This window comes from Corylus avellana, chromosome 5 (genome assembly GCF_965113065.1).
Source record: "Corylus avellana chromosome 5, dhCorAvel1.hap1.2, whole genome shotgun sequence".
Classification (NCBI taxonomy): Eukaryota; Viridiplantae; Streptophyta; class Magnoliopsida; order Fagales; family Betulaceae; genus Corylus; species Corylus avellana.
Window position 1 is genome coordinate 21,901,271 of NC_142494.1, and position 27,604 is coordinate 21,928,874.

At 35.2% G+C, this 27,604-nt stretch overlaps 3 protein-coding genes across 5 annotated transcripts; 2 read left to right on the forward strand and 1 right to left on the reverse strand.

Moving 5' to 3' along the window:
- The first annotated feature begins 2,458 nt into the window (after positions 1 to 2,458).
- Positions 2,459 to 6,781, forward strand: LOC132180425 (putative methylesterase 14, chloroplastic). Its single transcript, XM_059593235.2, has 5 exons — positions 2,459 to 3,097; positions 4,261 to 4,500; positions 4,600 to 4,743; positions 5,442 to 5,576; positions 6,260 to 6,781. Exons 1-5 carry the CDS (start codon positions 2,849 to 2,851, stop codon positions 6,530 to 6,532), a joined length of 1,041 nt encoding a protein of 346 aa, XP_059449218.1. The 5' UTR covers positions 2,459 to 2,848; the 3' UTR covers positions 6,533 to 6,781.
- A 26-nt stretch (positions 6,782 to 6,807) lies between these two features.
- On the reverse strand, positions 6,808 to 15,301 carry UPF3 (Smg-4/UPF3 family protein). Of its 3 annotated transcripts, XR_009440149.2 has the most exons (14): positions 15,045 to 15,301; positions 12,958 to 13,064; positions 12,526 to 12,621; positions 12,323 to 12,424; positions 11,874 to 11,953; positions 10,653 to 10,751; positions 9,084 to 9,207; positions 8,904 to 8,992; positions 8,202 to 8,709; positions 7,932 to 8,024; positions 7,703 to 7,821; positions 7,565 to 7,618; positions 7,224 to 7,352; positions 6,808 to 7,134 (listed from the first exon to the last, which is right to left on the reverse strand). XR_009440149.2 is itself a non-coding variant. In XM_059593232.2 (13 exons), the coding sequence occupies exons 1-12, from the start codon at positions 15,182 to 15,184 to the stop codon at positions 7,580 to 7,582; spliced, it is 1,596 nt and encodes a 531-aa protein (XP_059449215.2). In that variant the 5' UTR covers positions 15,185 to 15,301; the 3' UTR covers positions 6,808 to 7,352; positions 7,565 to 7,579. The 3 variants fall into 3 exon arrangements, 2 of the variants coding, with proteins under 2 accessions (XP_059449215.2, XP_059449216.2); XM_059593232.2 differs by having other exon boundaries at positions 6,808 to 7,352; XM_059593233.2 differs by having other exon boundaries at positions 6,808 to 7,352; positions 12,323 to 12,421; positions 15,045 to 15,300.
- A 3,685-nt stretch (positions 15,302 to 18,986) lies between these two features.
- LOC132182746 (P-loop containing nucleoside triphosphate hydrolases superfamily protein) lies at positions 18,987 to 23,698 on the forward strand. The gene is made up of 6 exons (XM_059596078.2): positions 18,987 to 19,121; positions 20,487 to 20,736; positions 20,850 to 21,127; positions 21,791 to 21,955; positions 22,035 to 22,169; positions 23,274 to 23,698. The coding sequence occupies exons 2-6, from the start codon at positions 20,505 to 20,507 to the stop codon at positions 23,472 to 23,474; spliced, it is 1,011 nt and encodes a 336-aa protein (XP_059452061.2). The 5' UTR covers positions 18,987 to 19,121; positions 20,487 to 20,504; the 3' UTR covers positions 23,475 to 23,698.
- Positions 23,699 to 27,604: the final 3,906 nt, after the last annotated feature.

Consider the following 27,604-nt stretch of genomic DNA (forward strand, 5'->3'; position numbering starts at 1 on the left):
GCCCTATAGATCATGACATATTTCTCTTATGAGAAATGCTAGAATATTTATTATATATTATATTGTAGACACACCTATAAAGTAGGTATTAATTATTTTTTTTTCAAAATTTTTTATTTTTGGTTTGGTAGGAAATGTATTGCATACCGTAAGATGCTAACAACAAGATTTTGATAATATCATCATCAAATAAATGATTATTTTTCTTATTAATTATTTTTTCTTCTCTACTTTTTCAATTGGCTCAACTGCCAAACCAACCAAAAAGGAGCGAAATCTGATTCCAATTCTTCAGAGAATGAATATTAATTCGATTTCTATGCTCAGTTCCTAGCCAAAAAATGACAACAATGTTTAGCAATATATAATTTATTCCACCCTGGTCATGTATATCCTCAAGGGTTTGAGGGCTTTGTAAAGATGATTAATTTTTATCTCAGTCTGCTAATGGTAGAATACAGAAATTTTCAATTCAATGCTATAAGAGGTGAAATTTAGGCCCCGATGGCTCACAATAAATAATTGGGCAGTAAATTATGCAGCAAATAAATATTTCAAACTACTAGAAAGTATAAATGACAGAAATTTCTGTCCAAGTATAAAAGTATTCAGGGCAATCAAACCCAAAAAATCAATACTAAGATTCAAATATATGCAAAACACTTACAACCATTTGTAATGGTTTAGACATTATGTATGCAGATAAGTTCCCTACTTTCTGTAGCGATGTAGCGATGTAATGGTTTATAAACTTTTGAAAATCAGCCTTAAAACCTAAAGTTGGTTTAAGCTTTATGTAATGATGTCCAAACAGGTTAATGAGACGTTCAAACATCCCTAGGATTTCAATACTTAAAACAGTTTCATGTCTAACATTTGCACACGCCTTAGCGCACGAAACTTTATGTTTGACAAATTCGTCTGGATATGTGTGGACGACCCATCGGATGAAACTTTTGTTTCTCCAAATTGTCCAGACGGACCAGACATCTGTGAATGGGCCTACAGACGAAACTCACTATCTAAGCGTTTCATTTGAACATCAGTGAACGAATCTACAAACAGAGCTTCTTGTACTTGATTTTATTAAGCAACCTTTAACCCAAATCATAAGTACATATCTGCAATTACCATGTACAATAGTGATGAATAATATGGAATCGAAAAGAGAGAGTCATGGTGCCACGTCCACAGAGAGTGCGGCTATATTTTTTTAGTTTTAATGATTAATGGTTATAACATAACATATATATAAGAAAATCTTAATTGTATGGACGTACTTTGAAAATTCCTAAAATACCTCGTATCGTACCACTTCCCCGCAAACTTAATTATACCCATGGGCCAGTAGACTCACACTCCATGAACATCACTTCGCTTCGTTTATTTCGTCAACCACTGTTATTCTAATATTACTCTCTATACCTGAAAGAATATGAACTACTAAGTTCAACAATATCTATCCAAGCAACAAGTAATAAAATCATTTATTTTAAACACCGAATAAGACAATAAAAAAACCTAACAAATGCCTTAATACTTTTGTAGGTCAAGCCATGCAAGAAGTTCAAGTTATTCAAATGGTTGCAACAAAAATCTAGGCAAAAAATGTGTGATCAAGGTGGTGGAGTTGCTGGAGTAGGAGAAAGACGGGACATTCTCAGTTGTACATACCTTTGAACTTCCTTCAAACCGACACATTGTCATTTCTATTTCTAGGTGGACAAGGAACAACCTCGGCTGTCAGCCTTTGCACCTCAATAAAAATATACAAAATAATAATAATAATAACAACAACAAAAAAGTTGTGCACCTGTTGGTAATGGAAGGAAACAAGTAGGTGATGGGGATTTCTGGAGCCCCCACAGTCACACATATCTATTGAGAATTTCTCAAGTTGCATGGCGAACGGCACCAAGAAGCAGACAAAGACATTTGTTTTGTTGCAATTGAATTTTCTTGGTATTTGACGAGTAGAGGAACTCTCGTGGTAATGGCCTATAACATATTAAACTAAATTAATTAACATATTTTACCAAATCAATTGATGAATAATATATTCATGAAAACTTTTTCTTTGAAAAAGGGGGCACGACGACTGGTCCTCCTCTTCTTGTTTTCTTTTCGGCAACACATGCATTTATAGTTGAGAGATTTCAAATACCCAAATACATTTTAAACATAATTTACGTGATTTTTCATTAATAATATAAAAGGTTTAACAGTTTAGTTGTAATGATTTGAAAAATATATGGTTGATATTGACTCAATTGAAACTTTATGATTTATTTATGTAAGGGTCTGACAAATGATCTAATTTTCCCACAAACTCCACACCACACGTCGTTTTCAAGTTTACAGTAGTTATCCTCAACACTTGCAGTAAAAAAAATAAAAAAATAATATATATATATATATATATAGAGAGAGAGAGAGAGGGAGATGAAAAGTCTACAAACTTGAAACCTGAGAGACAGAAAAGCATTAAATGGGGCTCTCAAGATCAGTTGGGCTTGTTGTTGTTCATCGGTCACTGTTAATTTATCTTTTTTGTCTAAGCCACAGTCGCAGCTTTGTCCAGCAATTACTATTATTTATTCTATTGCATTTAAAACTAGCAACAGCTTCTTTGTTGTGTTACTTGTGTATCTCTCCCTCTCACCTCTTCTCTCTCTCTCTCTCTTTCTCTCAACACGTCTCTCATATTTGGCACAAGAGAGTGAGAATACAATGCCTAAAGACGCTTCATTTTCCTGAAAATTCTATATATATATATTTTTTTATTGATATTTTCTGTCGAAGTTGACTGAAGGAGTTCTGGGTTTTGTCTGAAGCAAGTTTTGGAATAATGGGTAATCGTTTTATTTGCATGACAAAGAAGGAGGTTAAAGAAAATGGATCCAAGAGCAAGAGAATGGGACGATCTCAGAGGAAACTGCTGGCCGAGGAGGATTTCTTGCACAGGCAGGCTTTGTCTATGGCTCTTCATCAGCAACAGTTGTCTCAGAGGTTCGACGGATCCATGTCGCGGCGAATTGGGTCCACGAGCTCTAGGAGGCGCAATCTCCCTGACGACCCATTGTCTAATGGAAAGCAGGTAGAACTCAATTTGACTGAAGCCCAAAATTAAAACACTCGCTTTTGCTTCTTTCTTTCTTCTTTCTTTTTTTTTGTTTTTTTTGTGCGTGTATTTCTTTGTGCAATCATTGTGTTAATCACGATTTTTGGATGCCTGGATCTGTAAGCAAAAGTGGGTTTTCATGATTAAGATCTGTAAGCTACGGGTTAAAGTGAAAAAGTGCTTAATTATGCCTTGAGACAGTAGCAGTCAATGGTCAAGAAGGAAAAAAAAATGTAGATGTTGGAAAAGGCAAAAGAAAAGAAGGTCTTGATCTATTATTCATTTGAAAACTCAAAAAGTGGATAGTTGCAATTTTTTAATACCAAGCCTGTCTTCTTAGCTTTAATATACTCATTTTTACCCAGAAGAGAAGTGTTGTTCGAAGATTCGCCTTTTCTTATGATCCATACACTTTAGTGGTCCGAGAAACTTGGTAAAGTGGTCAGAATTCCAGTTTATGTAATTTAAAAGTTGTTAATATCGTAGAATAAGAAGTGTGCTGAAGCCGTGGAGGGAAGTAGAAACAATAATTGAGGTTTTGTAAATCCTGACGTGTGAATCCTATGGCTATGCATAATTGTTATTCCAACTACCAATATGAAAAATTCTGCAACAGGAATATTAGAAAAGCTGTTGCTGTAGGGCAAAACAGGATTTTGATTTGTGTCTGGAGCTGATAAAACTTGTAATACTTATATTAAAGCCAACAACTCTCTTGTGACAGGAGATGGTGGAATCACCATTAGTCATGGTCATGCTTGCATCCATTTGCTTTTGTGTCTGGTTTTGCTGATGATATCGTAGAATATTGTTTTTGAAAGTGTTTCTTAATATAGGTGTATTTTCTTGTTGAATGTGTTATCCTTGACCAGGTCTGTGGATTATGGATTATAACTTGGTTATTGTTACAAATTTTTTTGATTTTAAATGCTGGACCTGTTATGTTTACCCCATTTATGCATCGTATTGCCCCCCAAAGCACTTTTAGTCTTGTTGATTATTATACAGGCTTGTCTATTAGGCTTGTCTATTTCTGCCCCCCCACACCCACCCACCCCCCCCCCCCCCCCCCCCCCCGCGCGGCGGCGGGCTCTCTCTCTTGCCCCAACAGTTAAATATGGAAGTGCTATCCTTTACAGGTACAAGAGTTTCTGGAAAACGTTAAAACAAAGAAATTTGTTCTAATACATGGAGAAGGCTTTGGAGCATGGTGTTGGTATAAAACTATTGCTTCCTTGGAGGAGTCTGGATTGCTTCCCACTGCCTTAGATCTCACGGGTTCTGGTATTCATCTTGCGGATACAAATACTGTTGCTACACTTGCAGAGTATTCAAAGCCATTGATTGATTTTCTACAGAACCTTCCCGAGGATGAAAAGGTTAAAAGATACATATAATTATACTGTGATTTTATCATCTTGAAGCACTTTTCTTGCGTGTATTTTGCCAAATTTCCTTACCTGTGTAGCCCTTTACAGGTGATTCTGGTTGGTCATAGTAGTGGAGGTGCATGCATTTCTTATGCATTGGAACATTTTCCACAGAAGATATCAAAAGCTATTTTTCTTTGTGCTACAATGGTATCTAATGGCCAGAGGCCTTTTGATGTGTTTGCTGAAGAGGTATGTAATTAATGTAATCAACAAATTATGTTTTAGTGGAAGAAAGAGTTAAATCTTTAGAATTGTTGATCGTGTAACAAAACTATGATGACTCAAACCTCTGCCACCACTTATGATCCCATATAATTTATATGAATTCTGTCATCTGAATTTGTCTGACAAATTTACCAAATTTTTGAGATCATAAGCTTTTGTTTGTTATATGTATGTATACATACATGTAGATTTAGATGTGCAGCCCACTTTCATACTCATAATTCATGGGTATTTCTTCTTATTTATGAAGAGTTATTCTGTCAAATGCATAACACTATGCAATGTTTTCATCCACTCAATATTGATTTGGTTAAGAAATTGAAATCAAATCCCTGCCTCTCAGACAAACATCCCTTAAGGTCTCAGTTTATTCCATAAACTGCAATAAATAAAACTATATCAAAAGGATCTCTCTCTCTCTCTCCCTCTCTCTCTTCACCAGCAGAGGCAGTTTATGTTTTTGGACTACTATTTTTTTTTAATAAGTAATTTTTTAACCCAAGAGGGAGGGAGAATAGGAGATTCGAACTAGTAAGCTCTACTTCGTAAGAGTGGTCTCGGCTGATTGAGTTACTCCTTGGAGTCAATTTTCTGAATAGTTAATCTGACACTGTTCTTTAAGCCAGGTATTATTGCTCTAACATGAGACTTTTGTGCTACAGCTCGGTTCTGCAGAATGTTTTATGCAAGAATCAAAGTTTTTGATTTATGGGAATGGAAAGGACAAACCTCCTACAGGATTCATGTTTGAGAAAGAGCAAATGAAAGGGTTGTATTTCAATCAGTCCCCAACAAAGGTATGGTACATTTCAAACATAGGTTAATATTTACTAATTTTACCATTTTTAGACTACATGTTCTCTCCATGCTTATAATGTATGCCGAATTTCATATTAATTGAATCTCATTTACTATCCAATCCAGAAAAGCATTAGTATATCCCAAAAATATAGAAAATTGAAGAGGGCTTTTAATCTCTAATTATCTTGATATTTGATTACAATGATGTGTACAGGAAAAACATATAATCAACGGTGAGTTTGACGAAATCTAAGTGTGTGTGTGTATATATATATATATATATCAATGTTTTCACCATAGAAAGCTCCAGATTCACACAATTTTGTAAGGACTTCATAAAATACTAAATGCCAAGGAATTCTCTTCTTATTGTACAAGAAGTCTGCGTATGCTTGTTTAACTAATTTAAGACAGCTACATAGTGTTAAATTTCCAGCTGCTTCTAATCTCTCAGGGTTAGAATTACTCTTATGATGACCATTAAAAAAAAAAAAAAATTATTACCATCATTGTTTTGTTGCTGTGACTTTGCTTTAACATTTCACTCGGCATGTATACAAATGTATTTTATCAAAGATGAAAGTGAGAAATATGTTTTGATAAATTTGGCCCCATTTTGTTGTTTCGTAAGTTTCATTCTTACTCTTTATAATAAGCAATGCAATGTGATTGACTCCAGGATGTTGCTTTGGCCATGGTTTCGATGAGATCCACCCCGCTTGGTCCGATCATGGAGAAGCTATCATTGACCCCGGAAAATTACGGAACTGCCCGGCGATTCTACATTCAGACATTGGATGATCGTGCACTTTCACCGGACGTCCAAGAGAAGCTAGTAAGAGAAAACCCACCAGAAGGAGTTTTCAAAATTAAAGGCAGCGACCACTGCCCCTTCTTCTCCAAGCCACAGTCACTGCACAAAATTTTTGTTGAAATCGCTCAAATTCCGTAGCTTGATTATTAGGAAATGTTCCTTCTTTTTTTCTTCCTCCCCACCATTTTCCTTTCTTACAAAATGCAAAAGGTAGTTGATTAATTACATGGCTTTACAATTGGAAAGTCGTTGTATGTAGAACACGGAGGCCCTGGCCCTGTTCGCTGCTATTTCTACTTTACCATTTGAAACATGGATAGATGAAAGAAATGTATTGACTTATATTCTCTTGCTAATAGGAATTTCATGGTAAATGCAGTTCTATGAGATAGTTGTGAAATAAAAAAAACATCTAAATTCAATTCCGTATTTCCATACCAAAATGAGTCAATAACAACTTTCACAATCATATGATATACATAAAGGTGAAGACATGATCTACTTTCTGCCTCCATGCTTTCATTTCAAGATTCTTACTTCAGAATATTGAAAATACAAATTGGCTACCTTAAAGTGATATAATCAACAAAAGCAAATCCTCTCTCAAACTTGGGTATCTCGTCACTTGCATACTTTTTAACTCTGAATTCAACAGATTTGAGCATGCTGCATCAGTGCATCTCCTTGTTGGGCACAAATCAGATCACCTTACCAAAAGAAATTTCCACAAGCGTAATTTTCTACACTCGAAGAAATTGTCATGGTCAGATGGTATCCCACGTCTAAAAACTTTTCAACTCAATATCCAAACGCATGTACATGCACATACCCTACCCCCTTTGGCACAACCACAAAATCATCTCTGTGTTGTTGTCTTGTCTGTACGATGTCTTCAATGGAGGCCTTAGCCATAGTCCTTGGACAATTGACGAATTATTGATGTTACTGAATGCCATACCTGTTTCACAAAGTACAAAACCATCAGGCTCTAATCCAACACGCAATCACTATGATCAGTGTTTAAACTACACAAATAAATCATCTTAGACAGTTATAATTCATTATGCATTTGATCATATTTCTTCAAAATTATGTTCACAGCTTCTGTTTGAGATATTTAGACGAAGAAGGATCTTTCGAATGAGGGGGGATGTAAATAAATGGACTTACCGAATTTATGACATTCTAAGAGCCTGAAGAAGATTTCTGAACCCACACTAGTTTCTGTAAACACAAGCGGAAAAATTTAACTACTTAAAGTAATGAAGAAAACAATGTAGCTCATGATTTGGCACAAACTATCCGGACCTCATGAGCACCAAGGCCACTAACACCTCTTCTGGGAGATTTCCCCTCACTCATATTTAGAGAGCCATCATCCTTTAAAATATGGGCAGCTCCGCGGCGACCAACATGCCTATGGGAACCTGGTGAAAATCAAAACATCAGCTAAGCAGAATGGCACAACTAGAATAGTTTTACTTAAAAGAAAGAAAGAAGGGCCAACAACACATCACGCCTTGAAAAAAAAACTAACCATTCTCGACAGAACTGTTACGTCCACTTGCTGGCGTTGTAACCTCTGCAGTCCTGCTTCCATGAGGCAAGTCTTTCATTTCTCCATGGGAAGCTGGATAACCAAAGGCAGATAGTGAGTTTCTTGTATTCCCAGCTAAATAAGTCTTAAATGCCGCATTCATGAATTGTTATGTCATGCAGATTAATGATTTGATACTAGAAACATGGTTCCCCAATATAGTTCCATAATTTACTGCACACACAGATCCATGCACAGTAACAGTGGTACCTTCAACCAAATCAGATAGTGATCGAGTAGAGTGCGACACGGATGATGACAAGTGCTCATCAATAGCATGTGAAACATCAGATCGATGAAGAGGAGTCCAAACACGGTCAGGTCTATCCCTATTTCTTGTACGTTTTTCTTGTTTCTCACTGACATTACCCAAACCTTGCAGGTCCTTTTTTGTAAATTTATCGTCTGGAGTCCGTTTTGGATCCCCTTTAGAACCAAATGAGTTTGATTCATTTTTAGAGGCAGGACCATTCGAACCCAATCGAGCATTGACAGGCCGTGATGGTCGCTTGCCAGTTTCTGAGCTCAAGATTTGAATTTTCTGCTGAGGCTGGACTGCTGTTGAAGATTGACTTCGATGAGCATCATTATTTAAAAGTATGCTTCTGATAAGCCTCCCACCAGCCTCACGCCTCTGATTCTCTCTTTGAGCAGTTGAAGCAGGAGAATTACCAGCTGGTGGTGTTACACCCTGCTGTTGTAACAAGCCCTCAGGAATCTGGGAAGTGTCATAAATCCATAAAAATATACATGCAGATTATTAAAATGATCAGCAACAATAAATCAAACAAAGCTTTGTACAACGTGAAACATGGTGGTCAAATTGTAAAAGAAATTTAAAACATGGCAGATGATCAAAATAATGAAGTAGGAAGGAAGAAAAACGTAGAGAGAAAACTTAAAATGACATACTCCTCGCTCTTTCCCTTTTAGAAGCAGAATCTTCTTTCCAGAATCCGCAGTCACAGGGATTCCAGAAACAGAACCTTCAATGCCACGGACTGCAAATCCAGGAATCGTATGAGGAATACAACAGAAACAAATCATACAGGCTAGAAAGATTTATCATTGGCAAGAAAAGGAAAAACTTACCTGATTCATTTACAGATGTTTTTTTTCCACTTGAAGTAGCTGGTTGATCCTCTCGCCTAGCCACTACAATGAAAGTTGACTTGTTCTTTTGAGTAGTAGTCTTGGCACTTTCCTTCAAAATATACTGTCATTCAAACAGAAATTGTCAGCACGTAGCCTTGTCTTTCACTTCAAGAACAAAAACTGTAAATGTACAGAGGACCATGAATGCATTGGCAAACATAAGGACAGCAACCACAAAGAAGAAAATAACTAGCACAGCCACTAGAAACCGACAGTTGCTAAACAAGAAGGGGGCAGATGAATGATGAGATTTATCAAATATAAAAATCACATTGATTTGTCCCAAATGTATTTGTTGGTAAAACTTCCAATAAAGAGAGGAAGCTTCTAACCTAAAGTATTTCGAGCTAACTTAAACCAGAAATGGTGTCATCAAGCTCAGAAGTATGCAGAGAACATACAAGATAGAAAATAAACATATTATTGAATAACAAAAAAAAACTTGATTACAGAATAACAAAAATAAGACAAAACACACACACACACACACACACACGATTTGCTTCTTTTTACAAGAGGTAGTGACCAAAGCAGAGCATCCCATCCTAATGAGAGGCAACACCTAAAAACTTTCTTCCCCCATCTTCTTCATCTTTCTTTCTCTTATTTTTCTACTGTTTTTTTACTTAAAAAAGATCCTCCATATTGACATCATTCTCTTACAACTTGATTCTTAACCCAAGCCTAGTTTTAGCTCTTCATAATTTTCAGTCAAAAAAAGCACAATTTACTAGTCTAAGAAGCTCTCCAGCATCACTTCATGTCTTACCTGGCATTAATTCCAGTACAAGACCTTAGCTTACGAAAAGATTGCAATATGCAGCATGAAGGCTCAAAAAGGAAGACTTGCCTAATGCTGAAGGAGATTGAATGTTTTTGGTCCTAACAAGAGAGAATAGAATCTAAAAATCAAATGAAGGAATAGAAGGCAATGAAAACATTTGCAACCAAAGGACTGTACTCAGGATGCTGACACCAGTACTTCTGTTACTGTTAAAAGCACGCGGCAAGCTACTATTTTCCTGGAAATGCTACTAGAGAATAAGCATACTCGAGCATCCCAAGACATTGTGGAGAGAGGCTGTGCTGGAATCTAGTAGGAGGAATATCTGAGGAGGATCCTTGGGGGGTATCACCACGAAAGCTCAGGTTGATGTCCTGACATGAATGATACTACTTGCCCAACTCCCCTCCCCCCCTCTCTCTCTCTCTCTCTCTCTCATCTCCACATACACTATGAATCAAGAATAACTAATAAAAGTTTGGGTAAGAAATACAGCTTCTCCTTCTATTTCAGTACATATTGAACCGAATTTGGGAACAATACCAACAAATCAGCTGCACATGCAGTGACGAAAGTAACAAACACAATACAACAAGAAGCAAAGTGAAACATTTCTATGAATATTAAAGAAAAATCTGAATATCAAAATTGACGATTTTAACCTTTTTCACACAAATAAACTAAGAATATACAGAAAATGAGTACATGATTGAGGGGCATACCTTTTTCTTCTCAGAACCTCGTTTGGTACCAGATGAGCCAGGCTTGCCTGGGGATGCAGCCCCAGCTCTTCTCCTTATCTTCCCAACAACTGATGACCCCTATCATTGATCACAAAATCCAATCCACGACATGAGCTTATATGTTCAAAATTATCAAAAAAAATAAAATCTACTTTATCAACTAAAAAAAAGGCACCTATATTTCTTCTCCACCCTAAGCAAATCAGTACCTGCACTACACTCCTAATAATAACGTTTAATTTGGCTGTGTACAAAAGCAACAAAAAAAAAAAACAAGAAAACAAAAAAAAAAAACCAGAACAATCTCTTCAAAACTTTTGTAGCTTATTTCGCATAAAAGCAAGATTTTTCCAACTTACCAGCTAACAACGTGATGGGCCAAACAAACCGGTTACTCGTACAAGTAAAAAAATGAACACAACTATAAAATTCAAAGCAGCCTCTAATTAGTCCGTATGTACTGAAAATGAAAATTTCTCTCTTTTTTTTTAAGCATATTTCAAACCCAACAGCTCATAAAGCAGAAGTCGTAAGTTCGAATCTCTCCTTCCCCCTCCCCCTTGTACCCAATTACTTCTTAAAAAAAAAAAAAAAACATATTTCACAAAGGAGATCTCAAAAGAAACAGAAATTTTTTGACAAGGAAAATAAATTCAATGTATCTAAAAAGCACATGGTTAAGTTAATAAGATGGAGGCGTGACACCAAAAGTAGTAATGTTCCTTTATTTTCAGGGGGCCACATGGAATGCATGCGTACACAGAAGTCTTCCATATTTGTTATATTCTTCCTATGACCAAACTTCCAAGCCATAATAAACTCAACAACATTACTACCAACTTTTTGCATTGTAGACAGTGTTACGAGTACAAAAGTTCCCAAGATCAATCTATTCTTTCTTTATTTCTTGCTTCTTCTTTTTTATTACCTTTCCTTTTCAGTTAACTAATAACTCGAAAGAACCTTTTTACCACAAATTAAATATGATTCACTCTAATTCAACTATAAATTTAACAACCAATGTATCAATACTTTCTTTTTCTTGTTTCAGAAACCAAAATAATTATAAACAAAATAGTAATCTAATCACATCACACACACATGTTCATTTGAACTATACAGCAACTAAACAACATTTTGCTTGAAGATAGTCAATTAATAAATAAAAAAACAGATACAAAAAAGGTAGAACACCATTACCTGGGCTCCACAATCAACAGCTCGTTTCTGACGAACATACTCCATAAGTGGTGTAACAATAGGAGGTTCTTTTGCAGCGCCTGGAGAAGAAGCACAGAGAAATTAATACATCCAAAACCAACAAACTTGTTCTAATATATCTCTTAAGTAAATAATTTGTGACCAAGTTTGTTTATGAGAAAAGTTATTCACAGAAAGTTTCTCCACAACACCTTGGACACAACCTTATGCGGCACCAAGGTGGCCTTTAAAAAAGAATCAAAGAGGGAACTCACATCATCAAATGAAATGGGCATCATGATGACCTTTAGAAAAGAAAATAGTGATCTCCGCTTCATAAGGCATGATTCCCAACTGATTAAGCTATCGCTTGGGGTCTATAATCCTATAATAAGTTGAATAAATAGGTAGAATGGAAATAAAAAGCCATAAAAAGAATAATAACACACCAGCTTGTTCTGCTTCTTTTCTTTCCAACTGTATTTCTGCACTAGGAAGATTCTCAGCGGGCTTTGCGATAATTTTGAGGAACTCTAAATAATCAGGATCTACTTTCATCAAAGAAAAGGTAATACATTACTAAAACTAGTAAACAAGCAACATAAGTCGTTCCATGCTAGTACAATATTTTCCAAGCAACATATTTTACTACCTTTATATATGGTTCCTTCACGGCTATCCTTCTTAGAAAATGGCTTTCGAACACGCTGTGAAGGTGCATATTCAACTACAATCTTATACTGAGCACCTGAGATTAATGACACAGTTTAAAACTTCACAAAAATACTTTTTATTCTAAAGTAAAATGAGCGTGACAGCCTACAAATGAGATGCACACGATCTACCTTTTACAATTATTAAATGTATCCATAATCAGATCAAGCATGATATTAGTCTTTCAAAGAAATGGTTGAGAACATACTAGTCACAGACCAAATCTTAATCAACGTTGAATTAGTCAATATGACCATTGGTTTTCATATATGCAATGAGATTCACTGAAGCAATCCACTAGAACTAAAGAAAACTGCAGTTGTTTGCAAACTTGTCAAAGTAAAGAGTAAGTTGTTTCATTGTTGGTTACCCTTCTCGTTAACAAACACATGTCCAGCAAAAAACTCAGCAAACTTGAAAACATCCTCAGGCCTCTTGAAGTCTATGTAGGCTCGAGAATACCTCTGATGCTTCTGGCTGCAATTAGTTCAGGAAAAAGCTCTTTCAGTTAGAAAACTTATTAATCCATGTTTGCTTGCCTAGAAAACAGAAGAAAAAAAAGAAGAGTAATCCCTAGATCCTAATTGATTTTTAAGTGATGAAAAACTTCACTGCAATTAAGTCATTTGGTTAGTCTGAGCTCAGATAAGTGCTCATTCTAGTTTCCCAAGTCAAACAAATATTCATATTTTTAACATTCGACAATTTCGTTCCTTTTGTTCTTGATATGCTATCAGCAACCAGGCATAGCAAGAAAGAAACCACTTTCCTAGTATGCATGTACATAATCTTCGATGCAAACAATTAGAAGTTCTTTTATCACTGTAACTCAACACGACACGTAACCTCCTGACCAGCAAACAACTCTAGATCCCTATAGTACTTGACAGTCCACTTGTAATCTAGTTCATTTTGTCCTCTGTTTGATGCTATAAATCACAAATAATAACCATTGGTTGCATAAAATAAATGGGCGAGAGTCGGCTAATGTTCCTTAGTTTAGATTGGTTAGGTTCTCAGATATCAAACATGTTGGCTCGGCCTTTAATTATCTCATCTGAAAACCAATTGGTGTCCTGTGAGGAAAGCCAAAGCCTTTTATGACATTCGAAATCACACATCGCAAGGCATGTTCTAAGAGTCATCCGCGTAAGGAGAACGGCATTGTTGCACCTCAACAATCCCTCCCTCAACGTGACACTTTTGCGACTCAAACTCATGACCCTAACTCTGATACCATTTGTTAGATCGGGCCTTTGACCATCTCATTTGAAAACCAATTGGTGTCCAGTGAGGGAAGCCAAAACCTTTTATGACATTCAAAATCACACCCCGTAAGACATGTTTTAAGAGTCTTCAAAGTGAACGAAGTGGCACTGTTGCACCTTAACAAAACCATTTAGTAGATCCAAGCTCAAGATTGGTATGTTTGTTAATGTGTTTTGGCCCTTGGGAAGTGTTGTTTGTTTTTAGTTTGAAAAAGTGTTCTGATAGAAATAAAGGTGAAAACTGTTTTTGTGTTTATAAGAGTGTTTTGTGTTTCGAGTTTCAAGTTGTTAGTTAATATTTTTATTTCCAGAACAGAAAGACAAAAAACAAAAATTACAAATGTTTTTGTTTAAGATGATTCTGATACACAATGTAATCAAATTTTATTATCTCTATTAACAGTCTAAAACGGGTCAGAATATCGTCATAAAGATGTGAGATTAAATTGAAAATGTATCAAAATAAGTTCAGTTTTCATAATCTTCATATATTAAAATGAGAAGTTGGGTTGATGGGTCTTCACCTTCCATCTTACTACTTATATGAGTTCTTCTTGTTTTTTCTTTAAGCAACCTAACAAACTTTACCTATTGAACCTCCCCCATTATAAATCATAATCTCCCATATCATTTTGGTTTGTAGAGGAAAAACAAAATATCGATTAATCAAATAACTATACTACACTTAAAATTAAGCGGCCTTTCCGATTCTAAGAAGCCAAACCACAACAAACCCATACTCAAAATATCAGCTCCCTTTCCCCTCTAAGCTCTCGCACGAATCATACAAAACGTTGGGCCAAGAACTTAATTAAATTTACTTTGATCGGTTGATTGAAGCTATAACTATCACGCAACACATCACCTTATATAATATGATATACAAAAATAAGCTACCAAAACGGACTTTAAACCAATACAACTTTAAGCACCGTTTGGTCGGTCAACATTTTGCAAGTGCTTTTTTCTTGCTTTGAGAGCAAGAAACCAAACGCAATTTATGCTATAAGAATTCAGAAGGAAACACTGCAAAATCTCTACCCAACCAAACACATTCAAATCATTCACCCAAAAAGAAAAAAAAAAATTCGGGGCTACCAAATAGAGCGTTATCAAATACAAAATAGAAACGATACAATAATAATTGGACATAATGCTAAGAAAAAAAAAAAAAAGGGCATAACAAAACCTGTTTTTTCCAGGGCGGAAACAGAACCAGTTGTATCGGCCAGAGAATTTATCATCAATTTGAGGGAAGAAATCGGACTGCGTGAGAGACGGTGGGAGGTGCCGAATCACCACCTTGGTCCTCTCTAAAGGGTCTTTCATCGATTGCGGTGCAAAATCTCTCTGTTTCTCTCGCTCTCCTGACTCCCTCTAGCTGTTGCTTACCCTTGCTCTAGAAATTCACTTTAGGAAAGAAAATTTTCATAGTTCGAGAATTTTAAGGATTGGGTTTCTGTACAAGTTTGAGACTGAAGAGACACGATGGCGTGGTGGCCGACGGACAAGCAAGGGCCGGGCGTGGGCCCATTATGTGGGAGGGTCTGTGGAAGGCTTGCAATGGCCCATGAGTGGTTGACCTTGGATTTTTTTTTTTTTTTTTTTTTTTGGTGGGAACTGAATACTTGGACCCGAATAAAAAGGTTATTAGATGGAGTATTAATGGTAAATACTATATTTTAATTTTATAATTGTTTAATAATGTTGATTTGACACTTTCAATTAATTTTAGATTAACTATTGTTAAATAAAAATAAAATAAATAATAGTTGATTTAGAGTGCCACGTCAATATTGTTGAACAATTGTAAGATAAAAATATAGTATTTATAACATATTTGAGATTGCGTTTGAGAAGTCAAAAAATATTTTTGGGCAAAAGCTTCATTTTTAAGCTTTTGTCAAAAGTGTATTTTGATAATTTTTAGTCTTTTTGGATCTTTAAAAACGCTTTTAATTTTTTATTTTTTTTACCAAACGATTACTTTTTTCTTCAAATGAACTTTTTAAGTGTTAAACGCACTTTTAGACATCTCAAACGCAATCCCAAACAGACCCTTAGCATTCCTCCTAGTCATTTAATATTTGTATCAACTAGCTCCTTACCACCAAGAGAAACATATATTTGCAAGAAACATTTCAAATTTTTGGTTTTATTTAAAATTACACTTTTAACTTACAAAATCACGTAACCAACCACTCTTAGTGTGATACTCCTCCTAGACCCATCAAAGCTTGTCCCTCATTGTAGGATTCCCGCTCTATAATCCCTTTCCCGATGATTCTCGTCATCATTCTTTAGTTTTCTCATTATTTTTCTCTCATCGTTCCCTTCTCAGCTTGCTCCTCCCACATCAAAAACCCTCTCACCGCTAACAACTTAACATCTAATCACTTAGGAGGCTAAAATGATACAGTTAGCAGTTTTAGAATTTGAAAAAATCGTTAACCGCTACATGAAACGATGTTTTGCCCTTTGACGCTCTCTCCGTCATGCATACAGCTGCCCTCTTTGGATGGTGGAAAATATGTTAATATATATTTTCTTTTTGTTGTTTAGATTTTACTATCAAGTTAGATCATATGTGAAACCACACTTGACAATGACGCATTTAGGTTTGGGTTAAAGAAATTGTGATATTTAAAGTCTTAAAAAAAAAAAGGGTTTAAATTGATGTTTTACTTGGAAAGGTTAATTTCTTTGATGTGAAGTAACTTTCATGAAAAGCTACTAGCATTAATTGGTTGGTGTTTGAATGAACATATTTTTTCTGTTGCAAGTTTCTCAATGTAAATGTCTTACAAACATACCAAATCAATCATATTCAAAGACACTGCAACAGAAGTGATCTTTTCTTCCGTATAAATTTCTTTCGCGCAATTTCTCATCATAAGGTGCCATTTTGTTACTATAGAAGCTTCTACAGCAACTATTGGGCTTCATTCTTTGTTGGGAACAATTTTGTCCAATCAATCCTCTTGGCACTTTAGAAACTGGACAAAATATGTTATAAACAAACCATTAAAGAAACAATTTTGTCCGATCAATCCTTGAAGTTTGGACAGAGTTTTCCTTTAAACTGAGTTGAAAGAATTTTCTCCAACTCAGTTTATACAAATGACATGTGTTATTTAAAAATATGAGATGCACATATTTTTTTAATAGTAGGAACAAAATTATAATAAATAATTTTAAAAATTTATGTGCATCTCATATGTTATTAAAAAAAATGACACATGTCATTTTTATAGACTAGGTTGAAGAAAATTTTTTCAACCTAGTTTGAAGGAAAACTCTGTCCTTTAAGGACAGAGTTTTTTTTTTTAATTTTTATTTTCCATTTAGATTTCTCAACATATATATATATATATATATATATATATATATATATATATATGCCGAGGGAATATAATACTTTCAAAAACAAAAATATAAAACACCCATAAAAATCTAAAAATAAATTTTATCTCTATGCCATGCTAAAATACTTATTTTTGTTTTCAAATAAAAAAAGAAAATACACATCCCAAAACACACCGACAAACAAACGAAGTCTTGCGTACATAGTACACTACAAGTGAAAAATATAGTACTTGAGCATTGTTCATGAGTAGAAAGGATGTTTTTTTTTTTTTTGTACCCGGACAAAACAAATACATTTTATTCCTGTCATGAAAATGATGGCCCAGGACTTAATTTTTCCTTCAAAGTTCGCATGCCATCTTTATGGATAAGGATAGAAGTGTCATTTCAATCGGAGAAGAGCCAGCTCGTTTTAACATGAGGGTATAATTGTCATTTTAAAAAAAATTTCGAACAATTTTGCCCTCATGTTAAAACCAACCGGCTACTCTCCCGTTCTTTTAAAATGGAGATGATCTTACTCCCACCTTTATGAACCTTATTAGCAAATAGTTGTAATAATAATTGCATGTCGAGTGAAAATCATAAATTTGCCACTGTGCATGTGTGTGCAGCGGGCATCAATAAAAAAAACCCTCTAAAGAATTTTAACATTATGCTAAAGGTGAACCCTTACGGCCTTGCCATTAAGGATGATACGTTTGGTTAAGAGCATTAGCAGCAAATTTTTTTAAATTTTCATTATTTAGGGAATCGAGCTACTTTTTGTTAATCTATTTAAATCAACTCAATAATAACTTTCCTTATCATTTTCTTATACTATTTAAAATATTATTTCAAATCAATGTTAGGAAAAAGAGAGAAGAAAGAGAAAGTTTATTTATTTATTTTTAATAAAAATAAATATCCCAATTAGTTTCCTTCAACTTTCCCTTGGTTTAGGAAACTCCAAAAGAGTCCATTGCAAGTGAATTTTTAGGAGTTTTTCTTATATTTAGATAAAGGAATGACAACGTAAACGTTGTTAGATAAAATTACAGCATCTAGATATTTGTTGTGTTGTTTTTAATATGGGCTAATCAAATTATGGATTAACAGTGTCAAACTAACTCTTTGATTAATTATTGTTAAATAATAATTAAAAATCAATAGTTAATTTGGAGTGTTAAACTGCCACGTCAGCAATTTTAAAATAAAAATATAACATCTAAATATTACTATTTTAAAAAGTAGTTTTAAAGATTAAATCTCATCTTAGTGTGCTGATGTGACTGGTCGATCCTATTAAAAAAGTAGAATGAAAGTGTGATGTTTAGCCTTACTCTTTTTAAAAAGAGATATATTAACATGCTTAATGTACTCTTAGATGAATTTAAATTTTTTCAAAAAAATTTAAAAATAAATTGAGCTGCAGATAATGCTGGGAGAATATTGAGATAATACTAAATAACATATATCTTTTAAAAATAGGTGTGGACACTTTTTTGGTAAAGTCTCATTTGCCGCGGGAAGATCGCAGCCGTTGATCTTCTTAAGAAAAGGTAAGGACGCTAAGGATGGAGTCGGGTTTCCGCTACCCACGTTCAGATTCCATTGGCACAACACGCCCTTCCAAGTAAGTAGACCCCACCACAACGTCGGTGTTCACGATGTAAAATACAGACCGTTAATCAGTGGACTGGGTCCCTCGTGAAGTAAGGTCCCACCTAATCTTGACGGCCTACGTTATCTCCTGATCCTCTAAGCGAACGCACCAGATCCCATCCAATGTCCCTTTCCCATCCAAGAAATTTCTGTCCCCTGAGTTAATCCCCTTAAGTAAGCTAACAATATTCACGATTTAGCCCGCTTTCAACCACTCTCTCCCTCTCCGGAGTCCTTTCGCTCATCATTCTCTCAAGTACGTGTAATTTCATGGTTAGAATTTTATATTCAGTTTGTAGAAAAAGAAAATTCTAAATTTGGTTCAAGTTTCAATATCATTTTTTGCGGATTTATTGAAGTTTTTGGTTGTTCCTTTCCCTTGTTTTCTCGGCAACCAAACAGAGGGCTTCTGTATTTTGTGAGTAGGGGATTTTGGTTCTGTAGGTTGATTTGTTTGGTCTTTCTTATATTTTCGTAGATTGAACTGATCACCGAAAAATCATGTTTAGTGCTAATTATGGTTCGCCTAAATATTGAATGCTAATTATTACAGTATTTTTAGGTATATTTGTTGCTCTTTTTGATGGTCAATTGGGGTTTGATTATGTACTTTCTTAGCCAGGGATGCTTTATTCGCCTGATTCCTACTGGTGACTTTCTGAAATTGTTCCTAACATTTATTATGTATTTATTTGCTTATTTAGTTTTTTCTTGGCGTTTAATCATTAGTTGCATTGGATTCATGTGGCTGAACCTGAATAATTAAAATCTTAGCACCCTGAGGCCTGAGGCTGGGATATGATCATAAGTTTTATTGTTTGAAAATTACCTGAGAGATTATAAATCTTTTAATGAAGTTGCCAATGGATTTTCAGTAACATGATATGGCGTAGTGCAAATTGAAGAAACTATGAGGGTAGTAAGGTTTAAGGAAAATATGTGTTGTATGATTAGCTTAAAAAAAGAAGGAAAAGGGTTGCTGGAAAATAAAAGGAAAATGATATCAAGTCCTATGCTTTAATTGAGCGTATGAATTTTGATTGTATGAATTCAAGTGGTGGGATTCATTAATCAAAAAAAGAATTCAAGTGATGGGATTTATTTTTATTGTGCATTGGAGGTGCATAATGTAATGGTTCTTAAGATTGGTATTTCTTGACCCCCTTTATCTACTTGTCGAGTAGCTGAGTTCAAAGTTTCATGCTGAACATAGGGTCTGATTGATATGATATCTTTAATATCTCCTTGTTTACTGTAAGAAAATCTCCCTTTTTGTGCTATCTGTTAATATCCAATAACAATTTGGATAAACATTGTTTTGAAATCAGTATGGGTTGACGATGCTACAAAGTTGTTCTAGAATAGTGGCTTTGAGTTTTTCTACCCTTTGACTTATAACTTCTGATTGAGTTAAATATTGAGTAGCTTCTTAGTTGCAAACCTTGAATAGTTGAACTAACAGCCACTATTTACAGATGCGATAATATAAATATACAGTTTTCTATTATCTTGTTGAACTCATAGAGGTTGATGAAAGTGATATCTTTTATGGTACGCATGTGTTTTTCTCATAGTAGAAAAATTCTTGAGAGAATTATATAAATATTCGCTTGTGATGCAGGTAGTCTGATTTTATATAATGGGTGGAAGTATGATAGATGATGATTGGGAGCTTACTTCTCCATCAAATGGGGCCCGCACGGTAGTTTTAGTTGGACGCACTGGGAATGGAAAAAGTGCAACAGGGAACAGCATTCTTGGAAAAAAGTCCTTCAAGTCTAAGGCAAGTTCCTCTGGTATTACGGACACTTGTGAACTGCAGAGAACTGTACTGAGAGATGGACAGATTATCAATGTCATTGACACGCCTGGTAATATTATATGGTTTAGTTGTATTTAAGAACTATTCTTATCGAAGCTTTTCTTTTCCATGCTTGTTGATTATGTTTGGGGTACAGAAGGACTAATGTATAGTTGATTGCAGGGCTGTTTGATTTCTCTGTTGGATCAGACTTTGTTGGCAAAGAAATTGTTAAATGTATTGACTTGGCCAAGGATGGGATCCATGCAGTTCTTGTAGTTTTCTCCGTCAGGACCCGCTTTTCACAAGAAGAGGAAGCTGCACTTCGTAGCTTGCAGACATTATTTGGAAGCAGAATTGTTGACTACATGATTGTAGTCTTCACCGGAGGGGATGAACTTGAAGATGATGATGAGACATTGGAAGATTATTTGGGTCGTGAGTGCCCAGAGCCTTTAAAGGTTACTCATAAAGCTGCAAATAACTTTGCACTACTTCTTAAGCTTTTGGTTCACTGCCTATGATCTGATAAAGTTGTCAGTACTTAAGGCTTGCTTGATGAGTTTTGATTCTTGAAATTGCTGACTTTTGAGGGTTCAAGCTTATTAGAAGTGGAATTTTCTATGGATTAAGATTATTTCCATTAATTTGCATGTTGAATTTTGAGTGAAATTTTTTAGAAAAAGAATAAGACTCTTGATGTGCCTATACATGTGCCAGGCTCTTTGAGAAGGAGAAGTGAAAAACACCAGAGAGAGGTGGAGGTGGGATAGGCTAAAAAAAAAAAGAGGTTATACTATGTCATCATATAGCCTTACCAGATTCTTGTCAGTCAACCAGTGATGAATGATTTCATGGGATCCTGAAGATGAATGCTAGATTTTTCTAATTATGGGCAAATCACTAGTGGCATGGACTTAATAGAAATTGTTAAGAGCATGCCTAAAATATTTTCTTAGAGCTTGTCACGTTTTTCCTCACCATAACTAGCTTTGTAACAATTAGCATATATTTGTTTAGCTGAACATCTTAGTATTTTCAGTCTCTTCTGCTTGACCATTTACTATATTGAATGAGAAAGCTTGCATATATTGATCTTCTAATCAATTTTAATATCAATATAGGAAATCCTTGTCTTGTGTAAAAATCGGGTTGTGCTTTTCGATAACAAAACCAAGGATGAAAGGAAGAGGGTTGAACAAGTTCAGCAGCTTCTCTCCCTTGTAAATATGGTCATAGCACATAATGGTGGACAACCATATACAGATGAATTATTTGCTGAATTGAAGGTGATTGTTTTTGTTATTTCTCTAAATTTCGTCGGTCTTCTTTGAAAATATCACAATAACAGCTTAAATCATTTGACAGAAGGGGGCAATTAAACTCCGCAATCAACAAGAACACGTTGATTCACTGAAAGGTTATTCTAAACGAGAAATATCAGAGTTCAAGGATCAGATAGAGCGTTCATATGGGGAGCAGCTCCAACGAATTACGGAGATGGTATCTTTAATGCTTCTCCTTTTTACATATATTTGCCACCTGCTTCTGTGTTTGCATCTCGTACTTGACATACTGCTATATTCATTTTTATTCTTTTATCTTCATGTTAGCGATGAGCATGAAGTCACTCAAGTTAACATAAGTTGCTTCTTCATGTTTTACCTGATGTTGTTCTATTTCATCAACTATAAATTATTAAGTGACATTTCAATAGGTAACATGTCTGTAACTTTGCCTTATGGATTCTTATTCATAATTTATATGCACACACGAGGTGTATATGACAAAGTAATAGATAAATTTGTCTCTGGCTTACCTAGGACGTAAGATGAATTCACCAAAACATGTAACTTTGTTCAGGCCCTCTCTCTTTATGCCTTGCACCTGAACAATAGTTGACCTTTGTCCTTAAATACATCTTGAGCAATATTGTTGCGTCTAACCAAATGCTAAAATGTTGGTTAGCTAGTTGTTTTATACACCTTTTAAACCTGGTTTTATCTGCTGAACTGGACCTTGATTTAATCTGTGTGTCTATCAGTTGTACCCTGCTTATAGAATGTCTTAGGGTGACAGTTGTAAACCAATATAACAAGGTTACTTGAATGTTTGTGTCAAATTCAGTGATTTCACAAATAATAAATTGCATTTTGAGTGTTTATGTTTGGAACCCTGCAGAACATGGACAACATGGACTTGTTGATAATTGAAGTAGGGTTGGATTAGTAAATATATTTTGGCTTTTACCATATCTGTGATTTTTTGTTAGAGATGATAATCTTTAGGATTAATGCTTAGTAAATGGCATTCTCTTTGCACTCAAGCAGCATGTAAAATTTAATGCTCAGTATTTGGTCATCCTGTTATGTGAAAGCGGTTGAAAGATTTGGAATCGTCATATAGAGTTTTGTATTATTTTCTTCATTTTTTTTGTTGTTGAGAATTTAGTGTTTGTTTGAAAATTCGAAGCCATTTGTAACTCCATATATTTGACGTGGGTGATCTAAACCATTTAGCAAAATGCTGTGCACAACTTATTTGATGCCACAGGTCTGGATCTTGCTTTGCATAAATCATAGTTATTGATGATGCATTGTTCTTTAGGTTGAGTCGAAGCTCAGAGAGACAACTACTAGGCTCGAACAACAATTGGCTGAAGAGCAGGCTGCAAGACTGAAGGCTGAAGAGCTAGCACATTTAAATCAAGCAAAATCTAATGATGAAATCCGTAAGCTCAGAGAGCATCTAGAAAAGGCAGAGGAGGAGCTTCGTAGGCGCAGTGAAAATCGGTGTGCCATTTTATGAGGTAAAGGTTATGAGGACAATGTGCTCTGGAGTACGGATAAACTATTCCTCCCCCCCTCTCCCATCCTTTTATTTTCCTGTTTGAGTGGAGTTTCTAGAGCAATTGCTTGCGAGATTGTGTGACAAAAGATTAATTAATCCCCTATTGTATATGTTTAAAATTTATGCTTTAGGATTACAATATATATATATATTTATAGATATGTTATTGAGTTTTCAGCCTAGCGCGTTTGAACCTCTCCAAGCTATGCACGTTTGGTCCATTAGACAAATGGCTAAACAAGATAGTTTCGTTGTGTTTTTATCTCTTTGTCTACTTTATTTTCAAGAGATCACAACCCAAGGACAAAGATGGAGTACTATACGCTAGCTGCACTACTCGATGCAACATGGTTTTATGGTTATATATAAACATGGTTTTATATTGGGTAGTCTATGCATGGCTTATGCTTGAAACCCCGTATGCAAATTTGGGTAGGTTGATCAAGGGGATTACTGGCTCGAGTGGCCAATTAACCACAATTCTCAACAGTAAATACGCTTGGAGTTCTACCAATTCATATCACACTCAACAGAAGTACACACAATATATATATATATATAAGAACAGAAAATATTATGCAGGGATATGGGGGTAGGATTATTAGGCGGTATAAGCACCTGTCATTATGAAAAATGGAATAATAAAATTTAGCAGGAAATTATGGAAGGGAAATTTTAAGAGTAGGAGCGAAATTGGAGCAGATAACGAAGTAATAACAAGAAGATTTAATATTTGCAAATTTATTAATATCTCTGAAGAGAACAGTTACAGAAGTAATAAACTGGAAGGAATACGAGGAAAGGAACTAAGATCAAAGCAGGATATAAAAACAGAGAGCAGAATTGTTGTAGAATGAGTTTGGTTGAAAGCTTCTATTTCAACAATGAGGGAGTTCGTCCTTATATAGGCGAATTCCAATAGGTAAAATAAAATTACATCTATAAAATTTAATAGTAAAAGTAGATTTCTCGCAGCACTGTGGTGTTAGCAGACAAATAGTCAATAGTCAATAGTGAAAGTAACAGCAATAATGGCTTCAATAGTAGTAGCAGCTGAGTTAATAGTGAAAAGTAGAGCAATAATGACAGCGCTGTAGTGTTGATAGACAAAAAGGTCAATAGTGAAAGCAACAGCAATAATGGCTTCAATAGTAGCAGAATCAATTGAGGAAAAGTAAATCAATCAGTAGCTTCAATAGTGGAGATAGAAACAATAGTTTCAATCCAGGAAAATAAAGAAAGCAGCATCAATCATGTAAAAATAGCAGTGGCAAGAAGACACAGGCCACATCAGTAAGTGGGACCACAACAACTAAGAATGGAGCCTCTGACTTCTTGCCACCTAAAACTTTTATGGGCAAAAAATAATCTTTTTATTGCACTATAGTATTTCTATATATATATATATATATAGTCAGCAATATTTCATGCTTTTGAGGGAACAAGTGTTCAAATCAGACTAAAAAGAGACGAAAATCAAAATCATACAAGCTAGCCATTCTATATAAATCGGTTTCAAACTTTCAGTTTTGGAGAAAGAGGGAAAATACAGACATGTTCTATGAAAGAGGTAACGTGTACTATTTAAGTAAGTGTTACATTAGTGAAACAAAATTTGACCATAGGTAGTAAATTTTTTTTTTTTTTTGACATATCTCAAAAATTTCTTAGTTTATTTTAATACTACGTAAATCTAATTGTAAACCATATAAAACTAATTTTACGAGAAGACACGCCAAGGCCATTGATCTTCTTATCTTAATTTATTTCATCTTTACCCTGAAAAAGATCGCAGTCATTGATGTTCGTTAAAAAATAGTTGTGCGTGTGACAAAGCACCCACTCGAGAATCTCAAAAGTCGGCAACATCTTAAAGACGAGAAAGGTGAAGAGGCAGACGCCTTTGATCTTCTTAATTGATTTCATCTTTATCCCAAAAAGATCACAGCCATTGTAAAAGGCGCTGGCACATTTATCCCCAGAAGATCGCAGCCGTTTGATCTTCCTAAGAAAAGGCGCGCACAGGATGCATGGAGAGGTTTATGAAATAGAATTATACATAAATATTCGCTGGCGATATTGCAGGTCGTCTGATTTTACATGATGGGTGTAAGTATGGTGGTCGATGATTGGGAGCTTACAAATTCTCCATCAAATCTGGTCCGTACACTTGTTTTATTTGGACGTACTGGGAATGGAAAAAGTGCAACAGGGAACACCATTCTTGGAGACAAGAAGGCCTTCAATTCGAAGAAAAGTTCCTCTGGTGTTACGGACAATTGCGAACTGCAGAGAACTGTACTGAGTGATGGACAGATTATTAATGTCATTGACACCCCTGGTATATTTCTATTATTACTAAATGTTGTATATATGTTTTGGTTGTATTCAAGAACTATTTTGTTAACCAAGCTTGTTGAAATGTAATAATGGGGTCATTGCAGGGCTGTTTGATACTTCTGCTGGATCAGAATTTATTGCCACAGAAATTGGTAGATGTATTAAGATGGCCAGGGACGGGGTGCATGCAGTTCTTGTAGTTTTTTCAGCCAGGAACCGCTTTTCAGAAGAAGAGGTAGCTGCAGCTCGTAGTTTGCAGGCAATATTTGGAAGCAGAAATCTTGACTACATTATTGTAGTCTTCACCGGAGGGGATGACTTTGAAGATAACGAGGAGACGACATTTGAAGGTTATTTGGGTAGTGGGGGCCCTGCACATCCGCTAAAGGTTACTCATAAAGCTGCATATAACTTGTTAGAGTCTGGTTGATATATTGCATTGTGAAATAGAGAAAGTAAAACGCAGGTTTAAACTTTCTTATAGGAAAAAAAAAGTTAAAAAAGAAGAAGAGCTTTTTGGAGTTTTTTTTTTTTTTGACCATTTTTAAGCTCTTTTAATCGTAATCCCAAATAGGCAGATTAGCTTTTGGTTCACTCTGTCATTACTTCTGGCTTTCTTGTTTGTTGAGTTTTGATTCTTTAAATTGCATACTCTAGAGGGTTTAGGCTTATTATAAGTGGAATTTTTTATGGATTAATATTACTTCCATTAAATTGTATGGTTGTTTAGCTGAACATCTTGGTGTTTTCAATCTCTTCTGCTTGACTATTTACTATCTTGAATGAGAAGGCTTGCATATATTGATCTTCTAATCAATTTTAATTTCAATGTAATAGGAACTCCTTGTCATGTGTAAAAATCGGTTTGTGCTTTTCGATAACAAAACTATTGATGAAGGCAACAGGGTTGAACAAGTTGAGAAGCTTCTCTCCCTTGTAAATGTGGTTGTAGCACAGAATGGTGGACTACCTTATACTGATGAATTATTCGCTGAATGGAAGGTGATTGTTTTTGTTATTTATTTCTCAGAATTTCCTTATTCTTCTATGAAAATATCGTGATATATATCAGCTTAAATCAATTGATAGAAGGCGGAAATTATACTTCGCAATTCAAATGAAGGTCTTTCTAATCAACAAATTCAAGAAATACCGGAGTTCAAGGATAGCTCAAACGAATTACAGAGATGGTAGCTTTTCAGATAAGTTGTTTTGTCCTTGATTGTTTGGTTGCTTTGTGTATATATATATATATATAGGGGATTGATTGTACATGTTATTTGTAAGTTGATTTTGCAGAAGGGATTGCAGTTTGTTGAGACAGTTATCAACCATGGTAGCAACTTAATTCAAGAGCCTGTTAAGAAAGAGAAAGGATCAGTAGTAACAGACGGTGAGGTGGGGGGTGTGGCAGTCGTGCCACCTCCGATGCCTGAGTGAGAATTTGATTATGACAAGAGTGGCAGTCGTGCCACCTCCGTACGTACATATGCTATAGGCGGCTCCTCCTTTTATAGAGGCCATAGGTAGGTGGATTCTAGTGAAACTCCCACTTGACTCCCTTGATTTGTGGGAGTGTTTGAAACTGTAGATTATCCCTTGAGATAGCATCAGTGATTCATGTGGATAGGAATTTAGGTACCTAGACTCCTTTTGTGAGAAATTTAGTTGGTTATTCTATGATTTGGGTTGTAATTCCCAGATTGAGTTGTTAGATGAGTGATCATATCCTTGATTATTGGGGCACG

Excerpts from the sequence above, each read along its gene's own strand:
- UPF3 (XM_059593232.2), bottom strand. The coding sequence starts at position 15,184 with ATGAAAGACCCTTTAGAGAGGACCAAGGTGGTGATTCGGCACCTCCCA. Across the intron at positions 13,065-15,044 it reads TTCCGCCCTGGAAAAAACAG|CCAGAAGCATCAGAGGTATT; the intron begins GTTTTGTTATGC and ends AACTAATTGCAG. Across the intron at positions 9,208-10,652 it reads GAGGTTCTGAGAAGAAAAAG|TATATTTTGAAGGAAAGTGC; the intron begins GTATGCCCCTCA and ends TTTGAATGACAG.
- LOC132182746 (XM_059596078.2), top strand. The coding sequence starts at position 20,505 with ATGGGTGGAAGTATGATAGATGATGATTGGGAGCTTACTTCTCCATCA. Across the intron at positions 21,128-21,790 it reads AGTGCCCAGAGCCTTTAAAG|GAAATCCTTGTCTTGTGTAA; the intron begins GTTACTCATAAA and ends ATATCAATATAG. Across the intron at positions 21,956-22,034 it reads AATTATTTGCTGAATTGAAG|AAGGGGGCAATTAAACTCCG; the intron begins GTGATTGTTTTT and ends ATCATTTGACAG.
- LOC132180425 (XM_059593235.2), top strand. The coding sequence starts at position 2,849 with ATGGGTAATCGTTTTATTTGCATGACAAAGAAGGAGGTTAAAGAAAAT. Across the intron at positions 3,098-4,260 it reads CATTGTCTAATGGAAAGCAG|GTACAAGAGTTTCTGGAAAA; the intron begins GTAGAACTCAAT and ends TATCCTTTACAG. Across the intron at positions 4,744-5,441 it reads TTGATGTGTTTGCTGAAGAG|CTCGGTTCTGCAGAATGTTT; the intron begins GTATGTAATTAA and ends TTTGTGCTACAG.